The 20736-nt window shown below is 36.8% G+C and overlaps 2 protein-coding genes across 5 annotated transcripts in view; one reads left to right on the forward strand and one right to left on the reverse strand.

Annotated features, from left to right (window-relative positions):
- Window positions 1-363, reverse strand: part of ERCC8 (ERCC excision repair 8, CSA ubiquitin ligase complex subunit) — a 55406-nt gene extending 55043 nt beyond the window's left edge. For 3 of the 4 annotated variants that reach the window (XM_059175060.1, XM_059175059.1, XM_059175057.1), the window contains exon 1: window positions 206-363. In XM_059175060.1, the coding sequence (XP_059031043.1) occupies window positions 206-282 (77 nt within the window). In that variant the 5' untranslated portion in view covers window positions 283-363. The remainder of the gene's footprint in view (window positions 1-205) is intronic. The other variant, XM_059175058.1, reaches the window with a different exon arrangement.
- A 58-nt stretch (window positions 364-421) lies between these two features.
- The window catches only part of NDUFAF2 (NADH:ubiquinone oxidoreductase complex assembly factor 2), a 159627-nt gene continuing 139312 nt past the window's right edge, over window positions 422-20736 (forward strand). Inside the window, exon 1 of the mRNA XM_059175064.1 lies at window positions 422-643. Within this exon, the coding sequence (XP_059031047.1) occupies window positions 517-643 (127 nt within the window). The 5' untranslated portion in view covers window positions 422-516. The remainder of the gene's footprint in view (window positions 644-20736) is intronic.

Here is a 20736-nt window from a genome sequence, read left to right on the forward strand (position 1 = left end):
AAGTATCTTCCCCAGAAGCCTCGTGTGCATCCACCAGCCTACAGGTATGTAGAAGGCCTCTTATTTTCGTAAGCAGAAGAAATTAAAGTCGAGTTTGGTGAAAGTAAGGTGATAATAAGGCGGGAAAGTGGGAGGCAAGACTAACACAGAAATTGGTCCGTATTTGAAATGGCCCGTTTGAGGAAAAAAATAAGGTTTTCTTTACCTCCGTGTGGACTCCGCTCTCCGGAGGCGAAGAGGGTCGTCCAAACCCGCCTGTCTTGCTAATAAAAACCCTAACATTCCGTTCCTTCACACTAGCTCGAAAACTGGACGCCGCCATGACAGAGCTCGGAGGCCGGCTGTAACAGTGGTGTCTCCTATTGGCCAAGCAACGTACCATCCGACCAATGGTGAGCGCCGTTACTAGAAGGGCGTGAGGACGGAGTGGGTGGGCGGGGCCCGCTCCTGGCTAGCGTTCGTGCTTCCGTCGTGGCGGATCCGGCTGCGATTTGTGCTTGAATCCCGGCCGAAGGCATGGGTTGGTCTCAGAATTTGTTCCGCGCCTTAGGGAGAGCGCTGTCAAAGGAAGCGAAGCAGCAAGTAGGCACAGACCAGTTTGGGAACAAATACTACTATGTCCCGGAATACAAGAACTGGAGAGGTGAGATGACAGCGAGAGGAGCAGTTGAGCGGTCAGTAAATAAGGGAAACGTCAGAGTGTCTGGTAAACTAACACAACGTGCAATGGCTGGGATGTCACTTGGGGGGACAGCCCAAATTCATTCCCCCTGTCTCCCCTTCACTCTGAGCTGAGCACTTGGAGCCGCGGTCCGGTCCGCAGTGTGCCCGTGGTTCGTGGGTTGCAGCGGCTCGGTGAGGTGTCACCGGCCGCTACCCGCGCGAGCGCCGCGCCGCCCACGCAGCTCTCTCCTCCCGGGATCAAGAGCCCACCCGCTGACGACGCCTCGGCGCTGGTCCCGGCCACTAGGCGATCCAGAAAGGGACAAGTCCGCGGAGGTCTTTAATCAGAGGGCCTCAGGAAGGCAGGGAAGCTGCTTTTCCTCCTGCACCCTTCTTGGCGACCAGGCCGCCTCCGCTTGCTTCTTTCCTGGTATTGACCTTTTTGAGTAGCTATGGCGCTGGCCTCACGCGTCCCCTTCGTCCAACTGTCAGAAGTGGGACTGTGCACACTGTGGAGAAAAGGTTTTATGTTCCCTTTCCCATGAATTTGTGCTTCAAAACCCCGGGGAGCTCACTCTAAGGTCATTGCTCTAATCGTGGTGTTTCCTAGGGTTCATGCAAAGTAGTGGGGTTTGGGGAGTTAGGGGACGTTCCTGTCGCGTAGAAATCACATCACGTAGCAGCCGTTTTAACCTTTTCCATGTGGCTCCGTCATCGCAGTGTAGATCTCAGGCTTTGGGATCAGAAGGGATTGGGTTAAAATTTCAGCCCTAAAACGTAGTAACCAGGGAAAACTGACAAGATTTTTGTCCTCCCAAGTCTCAGTCTCCTCACTTGGAAGTTAGAAATGATAATAATAGCAGTTATTGAGAAGCACTAAAGTCTTTCCAATATTGTGATCCATTCATTTCCGATAGCTCTAGTCAAAGAATTATTCCTTCCTTCCTTAGAGCACGTGTAAAGTGTATTCAGTGATTTATCACTCAAAATTGTTCTGCTTAGCCTTTTTCCCTAACTTCATATCTAAGCCTTGTTTCCCATTAAATGAGCTTCTAAATTTTGTCAGGGTCGGGAATATGTCTTTTTTTTTTTTTTTTAAAGATTTTATTTATTTATTTGACAGAGAGAGAGATCACAAATAGGCAGAGAGACAGACAGAGAGAGAGATGAGGAGAAGCAGGCTCCCTGCTGAGCAGAGAGCCCAATGCGGGACTCCATCCCAGGCCCCTGGGATCATGACCTGAGCTGAAGGTAGAGGCTTAACCCACTGAGCCACCCAGGTGCCCCGGGAATATGTCTTTTTTTCTTTTCTTTTTTTTTTTTTAAAGTCCACGAAGAACCTAGCAGGTTGATGGTGTTTCTTCACAAATTGGGACCAGAAGGAAAGATGTTTCTTTTCCATAAGTTTCCAGTAGCATTAAAAAATATGCAAAATGTCTGTTGCCTTTTTTATTGAAGTATAATTTACATACAGTAACACTTATCCTTTTTGGTGTGTGGTTTTATGATTTTTTTTTAAATGCATAGTCCTTTAACTATCACACAATCAGGATACCAAATGTTCCTTCATTCCCAAAGTTCCCTCTACCCCTTAGTAATACATTCCCCTACCTGATAACCAGGCATTGGCAACCAGTGATCTGTTTTAGGTCCCTACGATTTGCCTTTTCCAGGATATCATATAAATGAAATTATGGAGGAGGTAGTCTTTCCAAGAAAGCTTATTTCAGACAGCGTAATGCAGTTAAGATTGATTCATGTGTCAGTAGTTGTTCCAAAAAGGAACATAAAAAATGGCTAAGTAGTAGTTCATTTATGGGTTTACCACACTTTATCCATTCTCCAGGACTTTGGGTTGTTTCTAGATTTTGGTGATTATGAAGAAAGCTTCTATAAACATTCTCATGTAGGAATTTGTGTGAATCTTTTCCCACTTCTCTTGGGTAAAACCTAGGAGTGAGATTGTTGGGTTGTGTGCATATGTATATATGGAGATTTGGAAGCCACCTTTATGTAGGTGATCCCTACAACTTTAAGTTTATTTGAATTGAAGCAGGGAGAGACTAATCCATATAGATGAGATCAGGAGGCAGATAAATAGGAACACTCATTTCAGGGGCCTCCCATTCAAGGAGGAATATATCCACACTACCTGGCTGACATTCACGACCTTTGAGTCCATCCTAAAAGTGATATTTGTTTATAATCTAATCTTTAGATCAATAATTTTGTTAGATCCATAGATATTCATGCTATTAGAACTCAAACCTGAAAGCTTATGTGATTTTTACCAGGGAGCTGAATCAGGTAATAGTTATTTAATTTTCAGCAATCAGAAAAGAAATAAAAATTGATTGAATGCAGCTATTTAGGAGTTGTATCTAGACTGTTACTTTTCATGATGCTGAGCTTCATTTGATGTTCCCAAAACAGAATTGGGTGGGGGCGAGACAGGAATAGCAACGGATAGTAATAATAGTGATGTCTTCTTTCAGAATCTGGGTTAAGTGTTTCATCAAACATGGTGAATAGATTTAGTTTTGGAATACATTTTTAAAAACTGTATAAACCCTCACTAGGGCTTTTTGCATAGTAGATTGTTTATACTAAGCTACTAGCTGTGATTTTCAAATTGTCTTGTTTTAATAATTATAAAATAAATCTATTCACGTTCAACATTTTAATAGAAAGTCTTACATTCTAAAGGATTTTTAAAATTTTGTTCTCCACTTTTTAATGAAGCATTATTTGTACACTTATGAGAATTGTGAGCAAAGAAAAATTTGTCCTAAAGTTTTCATAAAAACATTTACTGCCCGATTATATCTTGTATACTTTCTAATTTATAAGGGTATATTTAGACTCACATGTATTTGGATTATCAGTGTGCCAAACACACTATTTATAATAACATTTCCTGAATTTTATATTTCAATCCTTTGGCTAAAAAAAAGTCTTTCAAATACAGAGTTCTCAAACACCTTTGAGAAGCCAAATTGGAAGAGGTATAGACCAAACTTAAAAGTAGTAATTTTAAATTGAGGTTTGTCAATCTAAAATTGAATTTTATTTAAAATTGAAGGGTATTTTGTATCATTTCCATGTGTTTCCTTTTTTAAAAAAGGATGTTAAAGTAGTTTGATTTTACCTTTTGTTCTACCCAGAGACTCACTTCTGTTTTATTTATCCTTTTATTTATTTTTAACTATTGAATTAAGAAATATTTCAGGCATAAAAAGTAGAGAAAATAAGGGGTACCTGGTTGGCTCAGTTAATTGAGTGTGGAACTCTTGGTTTGGTTTTGGCTTAGGTTTGTGATCTGAGGACCATGAGGTCTAGCCCTGTGTGGAGCTCTGGGCTCAGTGGGGAGTCGTCCTGGGATTTTCTCCCTCTCCTTCCCTTTCTGCCCCATCCCTGTGCATATTCAGGCTCTCCTCTCTCTCAAATAAATAAATAAATAAAATCTTTAAAAATAAAGGTGGGAACACTTTGGTGGCTCTGTTGGTTAAGCATCTGCATTTTGCTCACATCATGATCCCAGGGTCCTGGGATGGAGCCCTCCATCGGGCTCCTTACTCAGTAGGAGCCTGCATCTCCCTCTCCCTTAGCCTGCTGCTCCCCCTGCATGTGCTCTTTGGCTCACAAATTCTCTCTCTCAAATAACTCATTAAAATCTTAAAAAAAAAAAAAAAAAGAATAAGTAGAGAAAATGATAAAACAAACCTCCAGGTACCCATCGTTCTCTTTCACAGGTACCAGTTCATGGCTATATTTTATTTTCTCCCTGGTTCTATTCATCTTTCCTCTTATTTTGAAACAAATACTAAATATGTCAGTTTACTTGTAAACCACTTAGATTATGCCTTTGAAACACAAGGCTTCTCTTTTTAAATATGACAGTAATCATCATATCGTATAGAAATAAATAATTCCTTAACATTATCAAATATCCTTTTTGTCACATTTCCTTGATTGTCCCTGGTCTTGTTGATTGATTGATTTGTTGACTTATTTTTGCAATTTGTATAAATTTATCTCTGAACAATCTTTATATTATAATTCCTAATTATATATATATAATATATAATTCCTGTTTTTAATTCTTGAAATTTGTATGTTCTCTTTTTATGTTGAAATTACCCCCCTTACCCCCCCCTTTCATACACAGACCCCTGCTTTTTTGGGAGTGGATGTTGAAAAAAGTAACTTTTTAAATTTAAATGGTGGCAGAATCCATTTATATTTGTTGTAGTGATTTATTTAGCCTTACTTTAGTCATCTTATTTTTTATGCTTTCTGTTGGTTATGTTTTCTAATTCCTGACTACCCCCCTTAGAAGACTTTTGTGACATCTCCCTCATTTTACTTGAAAGTGATTGTACTAAGGGATACCTGTATGAATGCTATGTGCCTGTGGCTTCTCATAGGGCTCTAGTCAAATTTTTCTGGGAGAACTATAGTCGTTACTCAGGATGCTTCACTTTTAGCCCCTGCCAGTAGAAATCTTAAGAATGCCAATAGCAAGTTAGATTTTCTTTTTGACCTTTGACTTTGGTTTCAGGCCTGCTGCTTACTTCTTTTTTAACCTCCCCCCCCCCCCCCCCGCCGTGCTCTCAGGCCTGTTGCTCTAAGCTTGGGGTTCTGTCAGAATTTCTTTTTTGGGAACACCAATAGAGATTCTTCCAGTGTGGCTTATATGTCTGCTAGCTCATAAGCCAGTCAGCATTCCTAAATTTGCCTTCCAGCTCATCTTGTACCATTCATTAATTTCTCATGTAACAAATATTTATTCAGCACTGCTTTATACAAAACATACCTGTTTTATGTATTTCAGATCCATTTGCCTATTTTGATGATGTCCTTAGCTATTTGGTTTTTAGCTTCTTCCCCCACTTATATTTTGAAAGGTTAATTAGGTAAACCTAAATCAATGGCTATTTTATTATTATTTTTTAAAGATTTTTTTTAAAGATTTTATTTGTTTTATTTATTTATTTATTTATTTGACAGAGAGAGAGAGAGAGAGAGAGAGATCACAAGGAGGCAGAGAGGCAGGCAGAGAGAGGAAGGGAAGTAGGCTCTCTGCCAAGCAGAGAGCCCGATATGGGGCTCGATCCCAGGACCCTGAGATCATGATCTGAGCTGAAGGCAGAGGCTTTAACCTACTGAGCCACCCAGGCACCCCAGAGATTTTATTTTTAAGCAATCTCTGCACCCTACTTGGGGCTGGACATACCACCCGAAGATCAAGAGTGGCACACTCCACCAACTGAGCCACCAGCCAGGTACTCCAATCAATGGCCATTTTGTTCTCAATTTAGCGTAGCCTCCAGTCATTTTAGTAATGGTCACATTAATGATAACTACAATTCATCAAGTGCCAACTATATTTCATATCTTTACAACTCCCATATAACTTGGGATTATTCTCTTTTTCAACATGAGGTGATTGTTTCATTTCTGAATACTTAAATAAGATTCATGTATACATGCCTGGGTAGAGAGAGTAGGCACTCACAAAACAGCTGTTCAGTGAATTGAGATATTTATGGACCCAGAATTATAAAAACAACAACAAAGCAAAATTTTTAAAACCATGGGAAATGATGAAGTTGTTTTATAAAATCTTAAAACAGGTGATTAAAGAATATATATTTTTCATTTATGATGAATGGCCAAATTATTCTTCATGGTCTAAAATGCTCTCATTAGAAATGAGACTATCTTTTCCATTCCATAACTTTCCTAATGCAGTTCTGGTTGGACTTAGCTTCGTCAGTGATCTTCCAAACATAGTTTTATTGCTAGCCTCAAACTTCTATTATGATACCCAGTCTTATTTTTTTCCCTTAAGAGTGAATATATCATCATTTGATAATCCAAAACCTGTAACATCTACTGTTGCATGTAATTACAGAGTTGGCTTGTTTTGATGATGTTGCCTGAGCGTGTTTGTATTTAGTATTTAAATATACTAAAAACTGTAATGAATTAGTATTTGGTTAATTTGCTATTACTAAGAACCAGACAAATCACATGGTCAGAATTATTAAATAAGGTATGTCTTGGTTTTTGAGGGTAATTGGAAGATCATGATACAGCTCTTTTATGTGATAGTCTAACATTTGGGAAATAATGAAAACATTTCAGATTTTTCCAGCAGGTGGCAGCATTGTTAAAATAATTGTAGGGTGCCAGTTTATTAAACATTTTTCTTTGAGCTGATTTGAAGGAAGCATCTTTTCTCTAAAATAATTGGATTGAGGGGCACCTGCATGGCTCAGTGGGTTAAGCATCTTGACTCTTGGTTTCAGCTCAAGTCATAATCTCTGGGTCCTGGAATGGAGCCCTGTGTCTGGCTCTGCACCCAATGGGGAGTCTGTTTGTCCCTCTCCTGCTTCTCTCCTATTCCCACATAAATAAATAGGTAAATCTTAAAAAATAAACAATAAAATGATTGGATTTATATTTTTTCCTCTAAATAAACCCTGTACTACTGCTTTATAAACTGCTAACTCTTAAGACAAGAATTTTAAAATGACACTGGATTTTTCCTCATCTGTAATGAACAACGATATAAATAGCAATTATATTCTGAGGAGTTGACCAAAAATTTTTTAAAAATACATAAAATTTTTAGAATAGGAAGAGATATTCTGTATTGAGTTGTTAGAGATCACAATGTAATCATTACCCTGGACATCAGCAAATTGATAGAAAACCCTAAAATGTTTTATGATATTAACTAAAATAAGTTTTTTGTTTAGGGATATCTAGAAGAAGGTGAGCTTACTTTAAAATACCTTGCTGAATATAAAATATTAGTTATAAACTTTTTATATAGGTTGTCTCAGGGTAGTCTGAAGGTTGGATTTTTAATTTTCTGATGTCTGTTTTAATGTTTAACTCCTTAATTATGTTTTCTTCTGAGATTATGTCAGTTGCTTACCAAATTCCCTACTTACTATGTGTCTGCATTCCATGTACTTGAACACTGAATTAATTGTATTTTGGTGAACGGAAAATACCAACATTTTCCCTGTAGTCCTTGCTTGCATTCCTGTCTGATACCAGTAGAACCACATCTGTGTCATACTTTCATCTACAAGAAGAACAGGATGAAATGTCACACTCCTATATGTCAATCCTTTATACTGGCTTTAAAATGAATGTAAGCATCATTAGTCTTGAATTCTCTTTCCCTGCCAGGGAAATACAGGATTTTTTTCTTTTTCTTTTTTTTTGACAAAATGGAAACTAATAAAGATAGAGTGACTAGACTATATTTTATCTGTTTCTAAGTGAGGCTGAAAATACACAAGAGAAAGAATCATTTGTCCTCTTTTGCTTTGAAGATTTTGTGATTGCTTTACATTAAGAATAATAATGGCAATAACAATATTAATATTTTTTTAAGATTTTATTTATTTATTTGACAGAGAGAAATCACAAGCAGGCAGAGGCAGGCAGAGAGAGGAGGAAGCAGACTCCCCGCTGAGCAGAGAGCCCGATGCGGGACTCAATCCCAGGACCCTGAGATCATGACCCGAGCCGAAGACAGCGGCCCAACCCACTGAGCCACCCAGGCGCCCAACAATATTAATATTAAATACTATGGATTAGGCACTATTCCTAGCACTTGTTATGATTCACTGTAGTGGTGGAAGAATTACAACAAATAAGGAAAATAATATATCTTTTGTTGCTTTGTCAAGGTTAGCAATGAATTCCATTTGTTTTAACATATTTGTGCAAAACCCAGTTTCTCTCTGTCAGTATAAATCAGACAGAACTGTTAACTTTTCTTATTGAGGCCTTTCCCTTTTAGGAGTACTACTTACTTCATCAATTCATTTCAGCTGCTATTTTAAAACTTTCTAAGTGTTTTTCTACAAGAATTAAAAAATTGAGTTGACATGCTTTTGAGAGTTGAAATTGAATGGGATTGGATAGAGAATTCTCTTCAGAATCATAGTACAGACTTCATTATATAATTGTTAGAATAAATTTCCATTTTTAAAAATGACTTAGGAATATATATAATTTTTTAAAATTAGTTCTGTAATTTTAACATAGAAGAAGCTATTTCTTTCATCTTTATTGCCTTTGAGGTGACTGGTACCTCCATCTTGTGGTCCAAATGACAAATTGCACCCTTTGCAGAGATTCTAATTAAACTTTTTCCACCCTCTCAGCTGAATATATCATTTAAAGTTATTTATTTTCTGTGCTTTGTTTATTAAAAGCATAAAAGCATAACTTTTTTCAAGCTTTTATTTAAATTCCAGTTAGTTAACAGATAGTGTAATACTGGCTTCAGAAGTAGAATTTAGTGATTACAGTTAAAAAAACAGTGCTTATCACAACCAGTGCCCTCTGTAACACTCATCACCCACCTCCCCTTTAGCAACCTTCAGTTCATTCTCTATAGTTAGGAGTGTCATGGTTTGTCTCCCTCTCTATCTTATTTTATTTTTCTTTCCCTTCCCCTATATTCATCTGTTTTGTTTCTTAAATTCCAAATATGAGTGAGATCATATGGTATTTATCTTTTTCTGGTGGACTTAATTCACTTAGCATAATTCTCTCTAGCTCCATTTATAACATTGCAAATGGCAAGATTTCATTCTTTTTTATGGCTCAGTTATATTCCTGTGTGTGTGTGTGTGTGTGTGTACACACCACATCTTCTTTATCCATTCATCAGTAGATGGATATTTGGGATCTTTCCATAATTTGGCTATTGTTGATAATGCTGCTATAGACATTAGGGTGCATGTATCCCTTCAAATTAGTGTTTTTATATCCTTTGGCTAAATACCTAGTAGTGCAATTGCTGAGTCATTAGATAGTTCTACTTTTAACTTTTTGAGGAACCTCCATGCTGTTTTCCAGAGTGGCTGCACCAGTTTGCATTCCCACCAACAGTGTAAGAGGATTCTCCTTTCTCTGCATCCTCACCAACATCTGTTGTTTCCCATGTTGCTAATTTTAGCCATTCTGACAGATGTGAGATAGTATCTCATTGTAGTTTTGATTTGTATTTCCCCGATGGGGAGTGATGTTGAGCAACATTTCACGTGTCTGTTAGCCATCTGGAAAAATTTTTCTTTGGAAAAATGTCTACACATCTCTTCTACCTATTTTTTAACTGGATTATTTGTTTTTTGGGTGTTGAGTTTGCTATGTGCTTTATAGATTTTTGGATATAAACCTTTTATCAGATATGCCATTTGCAAATATCTTCTCCCATTCCAAAGGTTGCCTTCTAGTTTTGTTGACTGTTTTCTTCCCTGTCCAAAAGTTTCTTATCTTGATACAGTTCCAGTAGTTCATTTTCACTTTTATTTCCTTTGGTTCTGGAGATGTATCTAGTAAGAAGTTGCTACAGCCAATGTCAAAGAGGTTGCTGCCTGTGTTCTCCTCCAGGAATTTAGTGGCTTCCTCTCTCAAATTTAGGTCTTTCATCCGTTTTGAACTTATTTTTGTGAGTCATGTAAGAAAGTAGTCCAGTTTCATTCTTTTGCATGATGCTGTCCAGTTTTTCCAACACCATTTGTTAAAGAGATTGTCTTTTCTCCATTGAATATTCTTTCCTGCTTTGTCAAAGATTAGTTGACCATATAATTGTGGGTTCATTTCTGGGTTTTCTAGTCTGTACTGTTGATCTATATGTCTGTTTTTCTGCCAGTACCATACTGTCTTGATCACTACCACTTTGTAATATAACTTGAAGTCAGGAATCATGATGCCTCCAACTTTGCTTTTCTTTTTCAAGATTGCTTTGGCTAGTCAGGGTCTTTTGTGGTTCCATACAAATTATGGAATTATTATTTGTTCTGGCTCTGTGAAAAATGCTGGTATTATTTTGATAGGGATTGCATTGAATGTATAAATTACTTTGGGTATTATAGACGTTCTAACAATATTTGTTCTTCTAACCCATGAGCATAGAATGTTTTTCCATTTGTTTATGTCATCTTCAATTATTTTCATAAGTGTTTTATGGTTTTCAGAGTACAGATATTTTGCCTCTTTGGATAGGCTTATTTCTAGGTATTGTACTGGTTTTGGTGTAGTTGTAAATGGAATTGATTCCTGATCTCTAGTTCTGCTTCTTTATATTGGTGTACAGAAATGCCACAGATTTATGTACATTGATTTCGTATCCTGCAACCTTACTGAATTTGTGTATTAGTTCTAGTAATTTTTTGGTGGAGTCTTTCAAGTTTTCTATATAGAGTATCATGCCTTCTGCTAAGAGTGAAAGTTTGACTTTTTCCTTGCTGATTTGAATGTGTTTTATTTCTTTATGTTTTCTGGTTGCTGAGGCTAAGACTTCCAGTACAATGTTAAATAACAGTGGTGAGAGTGGACATTCCTGACTTGTTCCTGACCGTAGAGGAAAAGCCCTTAGTTTTTATCCATTGAAATGATATTAGCTGTGGGTTTTCCATATATGGCCTTTATGATGTTGAGGTATGTTTCCTCTATCCCTACTTTGTTGAGGGTTTTTTATCATGAATTGATGTTGTACTTTGTCAAATGCTTTTTCTTCATCTATTGAGAGCATCATATGGTTCTTATTCTTCTTTTATTAATGTAGTATATCATGTTGATTGATTTGCAAATATTGAATCACCCTTGCAACCCAGGAATAAATCCCATTTGATCGTGGTGAATAATTCTTTTAATATACTGTTGTGTTTGACTTGCTAGTATTTTGTTGAAAATTTTTGCATCCATGGTCATCTCGGATGTTGGCTTATAGTTCTCTTTTTTAATGGAGACTTTGGTTTTGGAATCAGGGTAATGCTGACCTCATAGAATGAGTTTAGATGGTTTCTTTCTATTTCTATTTTTTGGAATAGTTTGAGAAAAATCAGTATTAACTCTTCTTTAAATGTTTGATAGAATTCCCCTGTGAAGTCATTTGGCCCTGGACTTTGGTTTGTTGGGAGAGTTTTTATTTTCTTTGCTAGTTATCAGTGTTCAAGTTTTCTATTCTCGTTTCAGTTTTGGTAGTTTAGATATTTCTAGAAATTATCCATTTTCTTCCAGATTGTCCCAATTTGTTGGTATATAATTTTTCATAATATTCCTTTATAATTTTTTGTATTTCTGTGATGTTGGTTATTTTTTCCCTCTCATTTGTGATTTTATTTATTTGGATCCTTTCTTTTTTCTTTTTGATTAGTCTGGATAGGGGTTTACCAGTTGTATTAATTTTTTTACACAAGAACCACCTCCTGGTTTTGTTGATCTGTTCTACTGTTTTTTTAGTTTCTGTATCATTTATTTCTGTTCTAATCTTTATTACTTCCCTTTTGCTGGCCTTAGGCTTTGTTTATTCTAATTTTTCTAGCTCCTTTAGGTGTAAGGTTACATCGTTTATTTGAGATATTTTTTGCTACTTGAGGTAGGCCTGTATTGCTATATACTTCCCTCTTTGGACTGCTTTTGCTGCATCTCAAAGGTGTTGGACCATTGTCTTTTCATTTTCATTTGTTTCCGTGTATTTTTTTATTTCTTTAATTTTCTGGCTGACCCATTCATTCTGTAGTAGCATGTTCTTTTTTTTTTTTTTTTAAGCATGTTCTTTAACTTCCATGTATTTGTGAGCTTTCCAAATTTTTTCTTATGGTTGACTACAGGTTTAATAGCTTTGTGGTCATAAAATATGCATGCAATGATCTCAATCTTTTTGTACTTGTTGAGGCCTGATTTGTGACCGAGTATGTGATCTATTCTGGAGAATGTCCCATGGGTACTTGAAAAGAATGTATTGTGCTGTTTAAGGATGAAATGTTCTGAATATATTTGTTAAGTCCATGTGGTCTAGTGTGTCATTCAAAGCCATTGTTTCCTTGTTGATTTTTTTGCTCAGATAATCTGTCCATTGATGTTATTGTGGTGTTGAAGTCCCCTACTATTATTGTATTATTATCAGTAAGTTCCTAAAAGCATAACTCTTATTAAACAGGTATTGATCCAGTCTTCCCTCTAGGGCTTTGCTCTGAAAAATATTTTCTCTCCTCTACACATGTTTTCCATCTTTCTCTTTATTTTCTTTTCACTGTTAAGAAGGACAGAAAAGGCACTCAAAAGAGACCACTTGAAGTGACCTGTTTTAAGAATGAAGTGTTGTAGGGCCACCTGGGTGGCTCAGTGGTTAAAGCCTCTGCCTTTGGCTCAGGTCATGATCCCAGGGTCCTGGGATCGAGCCCCTCATCGGGCTCTCTGCTCAGCAGTGAGTCTGCCGCCTCCTCCTCTCTCTCTCTCTCTCTCTCTGCCTGTCTCTCTGCCTACTTGTGATCTGTCTGTCAAATAAATAAATAAATACAAATCTAAAAAAAAAAATATAAGAATGAAGTGTTGTAGAAAAAGAGCTCTTGTGATGGTGATGGCGGTAGTGTATGTAGGTGTGGGAAAAATTTGATTAGCCCTTTATGTTGAAAAATGAAACCTAAAATCTTCTGCAAAATTTACTATATAATTTCAGCTGTAAGCTAATTAATGGAATTGATAATTCATCAAATACTGATTTTTAACAAGGTTTTTCTGACAATACTCTAATAGCACATTATGATATACTTCATTTCACATTTGTCTCTCCCAGAGGGATTAAGAAAAGTATTCTTTTTGCAAAATTTGAGGTCTTAATAAAATTTTCTAATGGATTTTTATTAATCTTTGATTAATATTCATTATCTTTTGAATCACCTTTCATGTGTTAGTCCTTATTAGTGTATCTCAGCTACCTCAATTAGAAATTAGTTATTTTTTTGTGATTTTACCTTACTTTCATAGACTTCATGAAGCTGTTTCAAGATTTGCAGTTTTACTTTGCATTCAACTAATGCCATATTTGTAAACATGGGAAAATTAGAGAAATCAACATATTTGAGGTCTTAATCAAATTTTCTAATGGATTTTTATTTAAAAAATCCTCTTTACTTAAAGAGGTTGCCTCGGAGAGTGAGTAGAAATTAAAATATTGAGTAGATATTTAAAAATGAACCAATGAGATCATATGATAATTGTCTTTCTCTGATTGACTGATGTGAGGAATTTGAGAAATAAGACAGAGGATCATGGGGGAAGGGAGGGAAAAATGAAACAAGATGAAACCAGAGAAGGGGACAAACCATAAGAGACTGTTAATCTCAGCAGATGAACTGAGGGTTGCTGGAATGGAGGTGGGTGGGAGGGATGGGGTGGCTGGGCGATGGACATTGGGGAGGGTACATGCTATAGTGAGAACTGTGATTTGTCTAAGACTGATGAAACCCTGAAACAAATAATACATTATATATTAATTTAAAAAGTAAACCAGTATTATAAGTTTATATAGTGAGTATTTTTATTTATGTTGAAACTGTTGCTTTCCTGCATATACTAGAAGCTGCAGTTATTCTGTTAATTAATATGTAATCAGTGAGGAACTCTGGGACTTAAATATTTCTGCATTTTTGCTTTCCACTCACAGGCAAGATTTTTGAAAATATAGTCAGTGGACTTCTTGTAACTAATCTAGAATTCAGTGTTCTCTAAGTATTTAACTTTGTACTTTCTTCCCCCCACCATGTTATAGGTGATCACTTTTGTAGCTGTTTTGTAGCCGTTTCCCTGATTCTTTGTTCTTCTGGACAGTGTCCAGATTGTATCAGGTATTCAGGAAAGCAAGTTTATCCATTAGACTGACAGTTATTGAATACCTACTGTGGCAGGCACAAGTTCTAGCCTTTAGAGATATATCACTAAATTGAATACTAAAAAATCCATTCCTTTGATTTTACATTGTAGTTAAGGGCATTAGTTGACAAAAACATATATAATGAGCAAATTACATAATTGTTCTAATGTGATAAGTGCCTAGGGAAAAAGAAAAAGTAAATTAGAGCAAAGGAATCAGGAGTACTGGAGGTAGGGTGTGGGTTGAAATTTTAAATGGAATGGTTAGGTACTTTATTGAGAAGGTAACATTTCTTTTTAAGATTTTATTTTTATTTATTTGAGAGAGAGAACACAATATCACAGAGGGAGAGGGAGAAACAGACTGCCCGCTGAGCAGAGAGCCCCTTCAGGAGGCTTGATCCCAGGACCCCAAGATCATGGCACAAGCCAAAGCAGACGCTTAACCAACTGAGCCACCCAGGACCCCCATGAGAAAGTAACATATTAACAAAACACTTGATTGGAGGGAGTGAGGAAGGTAGCCAAGTGGCTATCTGTAGCAGCAGCATACTGGTCAGACGGAGTAGCAGTGTAGATTAGCTTCTACTCTGAATGAAGTGGGGGGAGGGGTTTATCTGCAGCACTTAATGTTGGTACCTAACATAGACTAGATATTTCATAAGTGTCTGGTAAATTGAAGGAAACAGACTCTACACGGGTAGACTTTGGCTTACCTTATCTCGTTTCCTTTCTCGCACTGCTTCTTCTATTTCTCTCTCTTAAGCAGCAGCAGAATAAAGAGAAATGTTGTCCCTTTGAGAATATAAAAGCCCTTGAGATGATTTCACTTTAAATCTAAAAGATTTCCTTGTCATTTTACCTCTAAAATTTGATTTTCTTTTTTTAAGATGTTATTTCTGAGGCCTCCCTTTTGGCATCTGAAGTGAACCTACATTTAGTGACTGTTTTCACCAATGCCTCTTTTTTTTTCTCTTCTTTTCTGTTTTATTGGGAAATCAGACATATTGTTCTAAGCCTCTCTGCTGTATCTGGGGAGGCAAATGCTTTAAGAGGAGGAGAAATGGACAATACATCAAACCTAGGACCTCTTTCTGCCACTTTCATCCTTCTTTTTAATAGTTATTGAATATTATCTGTGTGCTAGCTGTATGTGCATCATTTTTAAATTAATGGACTTTATTTTTTAGAAATACCATTTTCACAAGCCACTGAATAAAATATTTTGAGTACTTTAGTTAATGATCAAGATCACAATAAATAAAATATAAATACAGGCATTTTTTAAAGTTTTTTTTTTTTTAAAGATTTTATTTATTTATCAGGGTGGGGGGGAGAGAGCGAGCACAGGCAGACAGAATGGCAGGCAGAGGCAGAGGGAGAAGCAGGCTCCCTGCTGAGCAAGGAGCCCGATGTGGGACTCGATCCCAGGACGCTGGGATCATGACCTGAGCCGAAGGCAGCTGCTCAACCAACTGAGCCACCCAGGCGTCCCAAATACAGGCATTTTTTAAAATTGAAAATACTTTCTCCAAAATATTGGAGATCAGTATATATTGTGACTGAAGGTCAAAAGTAAAATTATGAGCTATTGAGAAAATAGTGTAGAAATGGAGTATTTGAATTTTATGTACAGTTCAGCTTTTAAAAAATAATCAAGTTTCATCAAAGCTGAAATACATGCAAAACAATTCAAATCTGTAGTAAAACATATACAGATACATATGTGCTTTTATTAAGCAAATTTTCTCGGGTAATTATAGTTTGTTAATTACATGAATTATGGACTAACGCCATTCAAATGATATTTAGAATACTTCATAAGTAGGCATTTATCTCACATGTATTTTCTGTATTTCCCAAAGTACTCTTGCCCTCATGACTAATTTTGACCACTCAACAATCTGTACAAAACAGTGGTTGCTGGTAAAATAATGTACTCATCTCTAAACCCATTTTTATTGGAGATACCTTATATTTTTCCTTCATGACCCTTACATAAGTGTCCCCCCCCCCCACTGAATCTTAGGTTCACTTGCTTGATCTCTAAGTTTTCCACATGAAAGCATTGACTTTGCATTTGTAGTTTTCCAAAGAGCAATTTTTGAAAAAATATAGCATTAAAATAAATGAAGTAAAAATCTAGCCTAATTTATATTAAAAAGTATTTTTAATTTAAATAATTCCTGGATTTTCTTTCATTTCTTTGTTAAACACTGAAAGTCACTCGGGTAGGAAATTGGAGTTAAAATGTTTTTTGTTTTTTGTTTTTTTTAAGATTTTATTTATTTATTTGACAGAGAGATCACAAGTAGGCAGAGAAGCAGGCAGAGAGAGGAAGGAAAGCAGGCTCCCTGCTGAGCAGAGAGCCCGATATGGGGCTTGATCCCAGGACCCTGAGATCATGACCTGAGCTGAAGGCAGAGGCTTAACCCACTGAGCCACCCAGGCTCAGTTAAAATGTTTTGATTCTGATTTTATTGTGTCATCAAACCACATGAGCAGGGACACCTAGGTGGCTCATTGGGTTAAAGCTTCTGCCTTCGGCTTGGGTCATGGTCCCAGGGTCCTGGGATCAAGCCCCACGTTGGGCTCTCTGTTCAGCGGGCAGCCTGCTTCCCCTCACCCCCCTTCCTGCCTACTTGTCTACTTGTCTAGTCTGTCTACTTATGATCTCTGTCAAATAAATAAATAAAATCTTAAAAAAAAAAAAACCCGCATGATCCCCTTAAGTAAGAAACATAAAGAAATCATTAAGTCATTTAAATTTTTAACCTTGTTTGTGTCTATGTGTGTATGTGTGTCTAACTTTAAGACACAGTTATTTCCTTCCAGATATGAATTGTAAACAAGGGCCTTTTCAATGGCTACTTTTATTCATTTATGGATGAAGCAACTGGGGTCTGAAATATTGTTACTGGCCCACAGCTCCTAAGACCTCAAGCTGTATTTTTCCAAAGTAGTTTAACAAAAATGATCCCTAAACTGATTTTGTAGTTTGGTAACTTTTTACCAAAATACTTACTGTCCAATTAAACTTTTTTTAGTGCCAGCATGTATGTATGTGTGTGTGTGTATATATATATATTTATATTTATAAAACATATTTATATGTGAAATATAAATCTATATAAATTTATATTGTATATACACATGTGCACATACTCCACATGTCTGCAAATTTACAGCTTTTTATCCTTCTTTTGAAAATAATCTCTTATTTATCAGAACCAAGTCAAGCTTCACAGCTAGTTCACGAAACTATGAAAGCAGCAAGGTTTTATAATGGAAGCATAGCCCAATACTGTGTTAACTGTGTGGCACATGTTCATCAGCTCAAAGGATTGGTGATTGCAGTATAGTTTCCTATCAGTCTCTTTGAAACTCATCAAAAAGTGTGTATGGCCCTGTTGAACAGTATTTCTATAACCATGTGTGACTTTACTAGGGTGTTTTCATTTAAGCAGGATAGCCAAATGAGGACAGTAACTGAAACATTGGAAATACTGTACAAACAATTGGTTAAACTGTAAGAAAAGGAAATGGTCAAAGCCAGTGTCAGATTTTTGTCAGCTATATAACCACTTGTCTAGTTCAAATTCTGTCTGATGAAAAGGCTGCCCACATTGGTGTTAAAAAACTTAATTGGGCTCTATTTGGCTAACTTACTTTTGATTCATAAGCTTGATGATAAATCTTGACAACTTGTTGATATGACATTAGAGTTTAATTGGAAAATAAAAGAATTAAGCACATTTATTTAAAACTAATAAGATTTTATTTTTTCTTTTTAGAATTATTTTAATGGACACCATTTTATACCCATTAGTAAACAAAATCTTTTCAGAATCTCCTTTTTCATTCTTACCTTTATTGTTCTTGGTTTCCTTCCTCCTTATATTTTTTTAATTGGATGCTTGTACAAGAACAAAATTTTGAAAATGTCTAAAATAGCAGCCTCTAAATTAGGTATTAGCATCTTGGAGAAAGGTTTATTTTTGGGCGACCTGCCAAGTGTCCTGCTAAATTACTGGCAACTAAGTACTTAATGTGACTTTCAGTCAATAAATGGCACCCATCTGTATATTTTCTTTTTTGGGAATATAAAATTGTCAAATTTTTTAACTCTAAGACCGTCAAGAATGAGTCTGGGTCAGTTTAGGAGCCAGCAGAATTAAATGTGTAGCTATTGCTTAATTTGTCAGAGAGATATTCAGGAACATTTTGGGCAACTATAAACTTGAATGAGTGAATAAATAAACCAACAAATCTAAAGCATTAATTTTTTTTTTTAAGATTTTATTTATTCATCAGAGAGAGGGGGGGGAGAGAGAGCGAGCACAGGCAGACAAAATGGCAGGCAGAGGCAGAGGGAGAAGCAGGTTCCCTGCCGAGCAAGGAGCCCGATGTGGGACTCGATCCCAGGACGCTGGGATCATGACCCGAGCCGAAGGCAGCTGCCTAACCAACTGAGCCACCCAGGCGCCCCAAAAGCGTTAATTTTAATAACAGCAATTGTAATCGTTAACATTTAACTGTGTCCTTTAAGAAACTGATACTGAAGGAACAAAAAAAATTAAATGATCAATTTTTAGAATTTCTAATGTATATCATTTTGGGTAATTTTTCTTACATGATATCTGTTTTCTGGGAATAATGAAATAAGATATGTGAAACCTCCAAATAAATTGTTTTAGCAATAAGAAAATCATTGCTGTTTTGGAACTTCTAGTAGCTTGGTGACCTTTTAAAAAATGTTCCTTTTGTTTAATAAATACGTGGAGTAGAATAAAAAATTTTATTTTTTCTCAATATGCTGAAAATATATTTCTGTCCTATGAATAGACCTGAATGTTGGAAACCAGAGACTTCACAGAGCTTTGCTATGAATGAGTGAACCATAAAAATGTAACAGAGGTTTGAGTCATGGGCTCCCTCCAAGGTAAAGGATCCTGTGACTCAAGCCTAATCTCTGTGATCTTCCTTTCTCTCTGCAAAGATCCCATTTCTCTTTCCTTCTAGTAGTATTCCACATAACAGGTTATACCCTTCTCTGGCTTCCTTTCCATAGCCTGACCTAGCAAACCTTCATAAGTCCCTTAATTTACTCTTTTGGCTAGATAATTTATTGTTAAGATGAGATTTTCAGTATTATATTCAGATATTTATGATTTAAAATTTCAAGTGTTTGAGTACATTGTATCACCTTATGTTTTCAGTATACTGGGAAGTATAAAGCCACTTGTCATGGCAGAATAAGTGAAATCCGTGGCTTTAAGGCTACATGTTCTTAATGTAGATTCTATGAATTTAAAATGCTAGGGGCGCCTGGGTGGCTCAGTTGGTTCAGTGTTGGACTTCAGCTCAGGTCATAGTTGCAGGTTCTGGTATTGAGCTCCCATTGGTCTCTGTGCTCCATGAGGAGTCTGTTTCTTCCCCTCCCTCTCCCTCTGCCCCACTCATGCTCTCTCTCTCTCTCTCAAATAAATAAATTAAATCTTAGAAAAAATTTTTTAGATAAAAAATAAAATGCTAGTGGGGAGCCTGGGTGGCTCAATGGGTTAAAGCTTTTTTGCCTTCGGCTCAGGTCATGATCCCAGGGTCCTGGGATCGAGCCCTGCATCGGGCTCTCTGCTCCTCAGGGAGCCTGCTTCCTCCTCTCTCTGCCTGCCTCTCTGCCTACTTGTGATCTTTGTCTGTCAAATAAATAAATAAAATCTTTAAAAAAAAAAAAAATAAAATGCTAGTATACAGATGAGTGGAAATAATGGCATGTTACCACAGGTGGGTAAGAAACAGGATCTCAAATATTTTCCACCTGGCAGTCTGTGTGGACCCCAGTAGACATTAATGTAGGCTGATAAAATAATCTTTTAAAATACAAGTGTCCCTTTGAAGGAGTAAAGCTTCGTTAGTTGTCATTTTAGTCTAGGGTGCTTTAACCATTAAGGATAATAGTATCAAAGTACACTTAAGATTGAGAGTTGATTTAGAAGGTTAAGGGCAGAGGAGAGCTTCCTCTCTTGCTTGTAAGGCTTACCTCTGTGAGGTGGAAGACTTGTAACATACAGAAGTATTGAAAAGCCATAAAATCAAGGAGGCATTTGGGAAAAGGAAGGAGGATGTTCAAGGTAGACCTTTCACTTTGGGTGAGAGTCTTTGTTGTGGTGTCATCCTGACAGTCACCTTTCTGTTTGCAAGATTCAGTCTTCTGATGTCCTTGAAGGGTCTCAGGCCCCATCCTGGACTTACTGTGTCAGAATCTCCATTTTCACAAGATCCACAGGTGATTCATGTGCACATTAAAGTTTGGGAATCACTGCGCAAAGTGACTTATCTATGAGTTAAGCAGGCGTGGTTAGTTTAGATAGCAGCTCT

The sequence above is a fragment of the Mustela lutreola genome, chromosome 5, assembly GCF_030435805.1.
Source record: "Mustela lutreola isolate mMusLut2 chromosome 5, mMusLut2.pri, whole genome shotgun sequence".
Classification (NCBI taxonomy): domain Eukaryota; kingdom Metazoa; phylum Chordata; class Mammalia; order Carnivora; family Mustelidae; genus Mustela; species Mustela lutreola.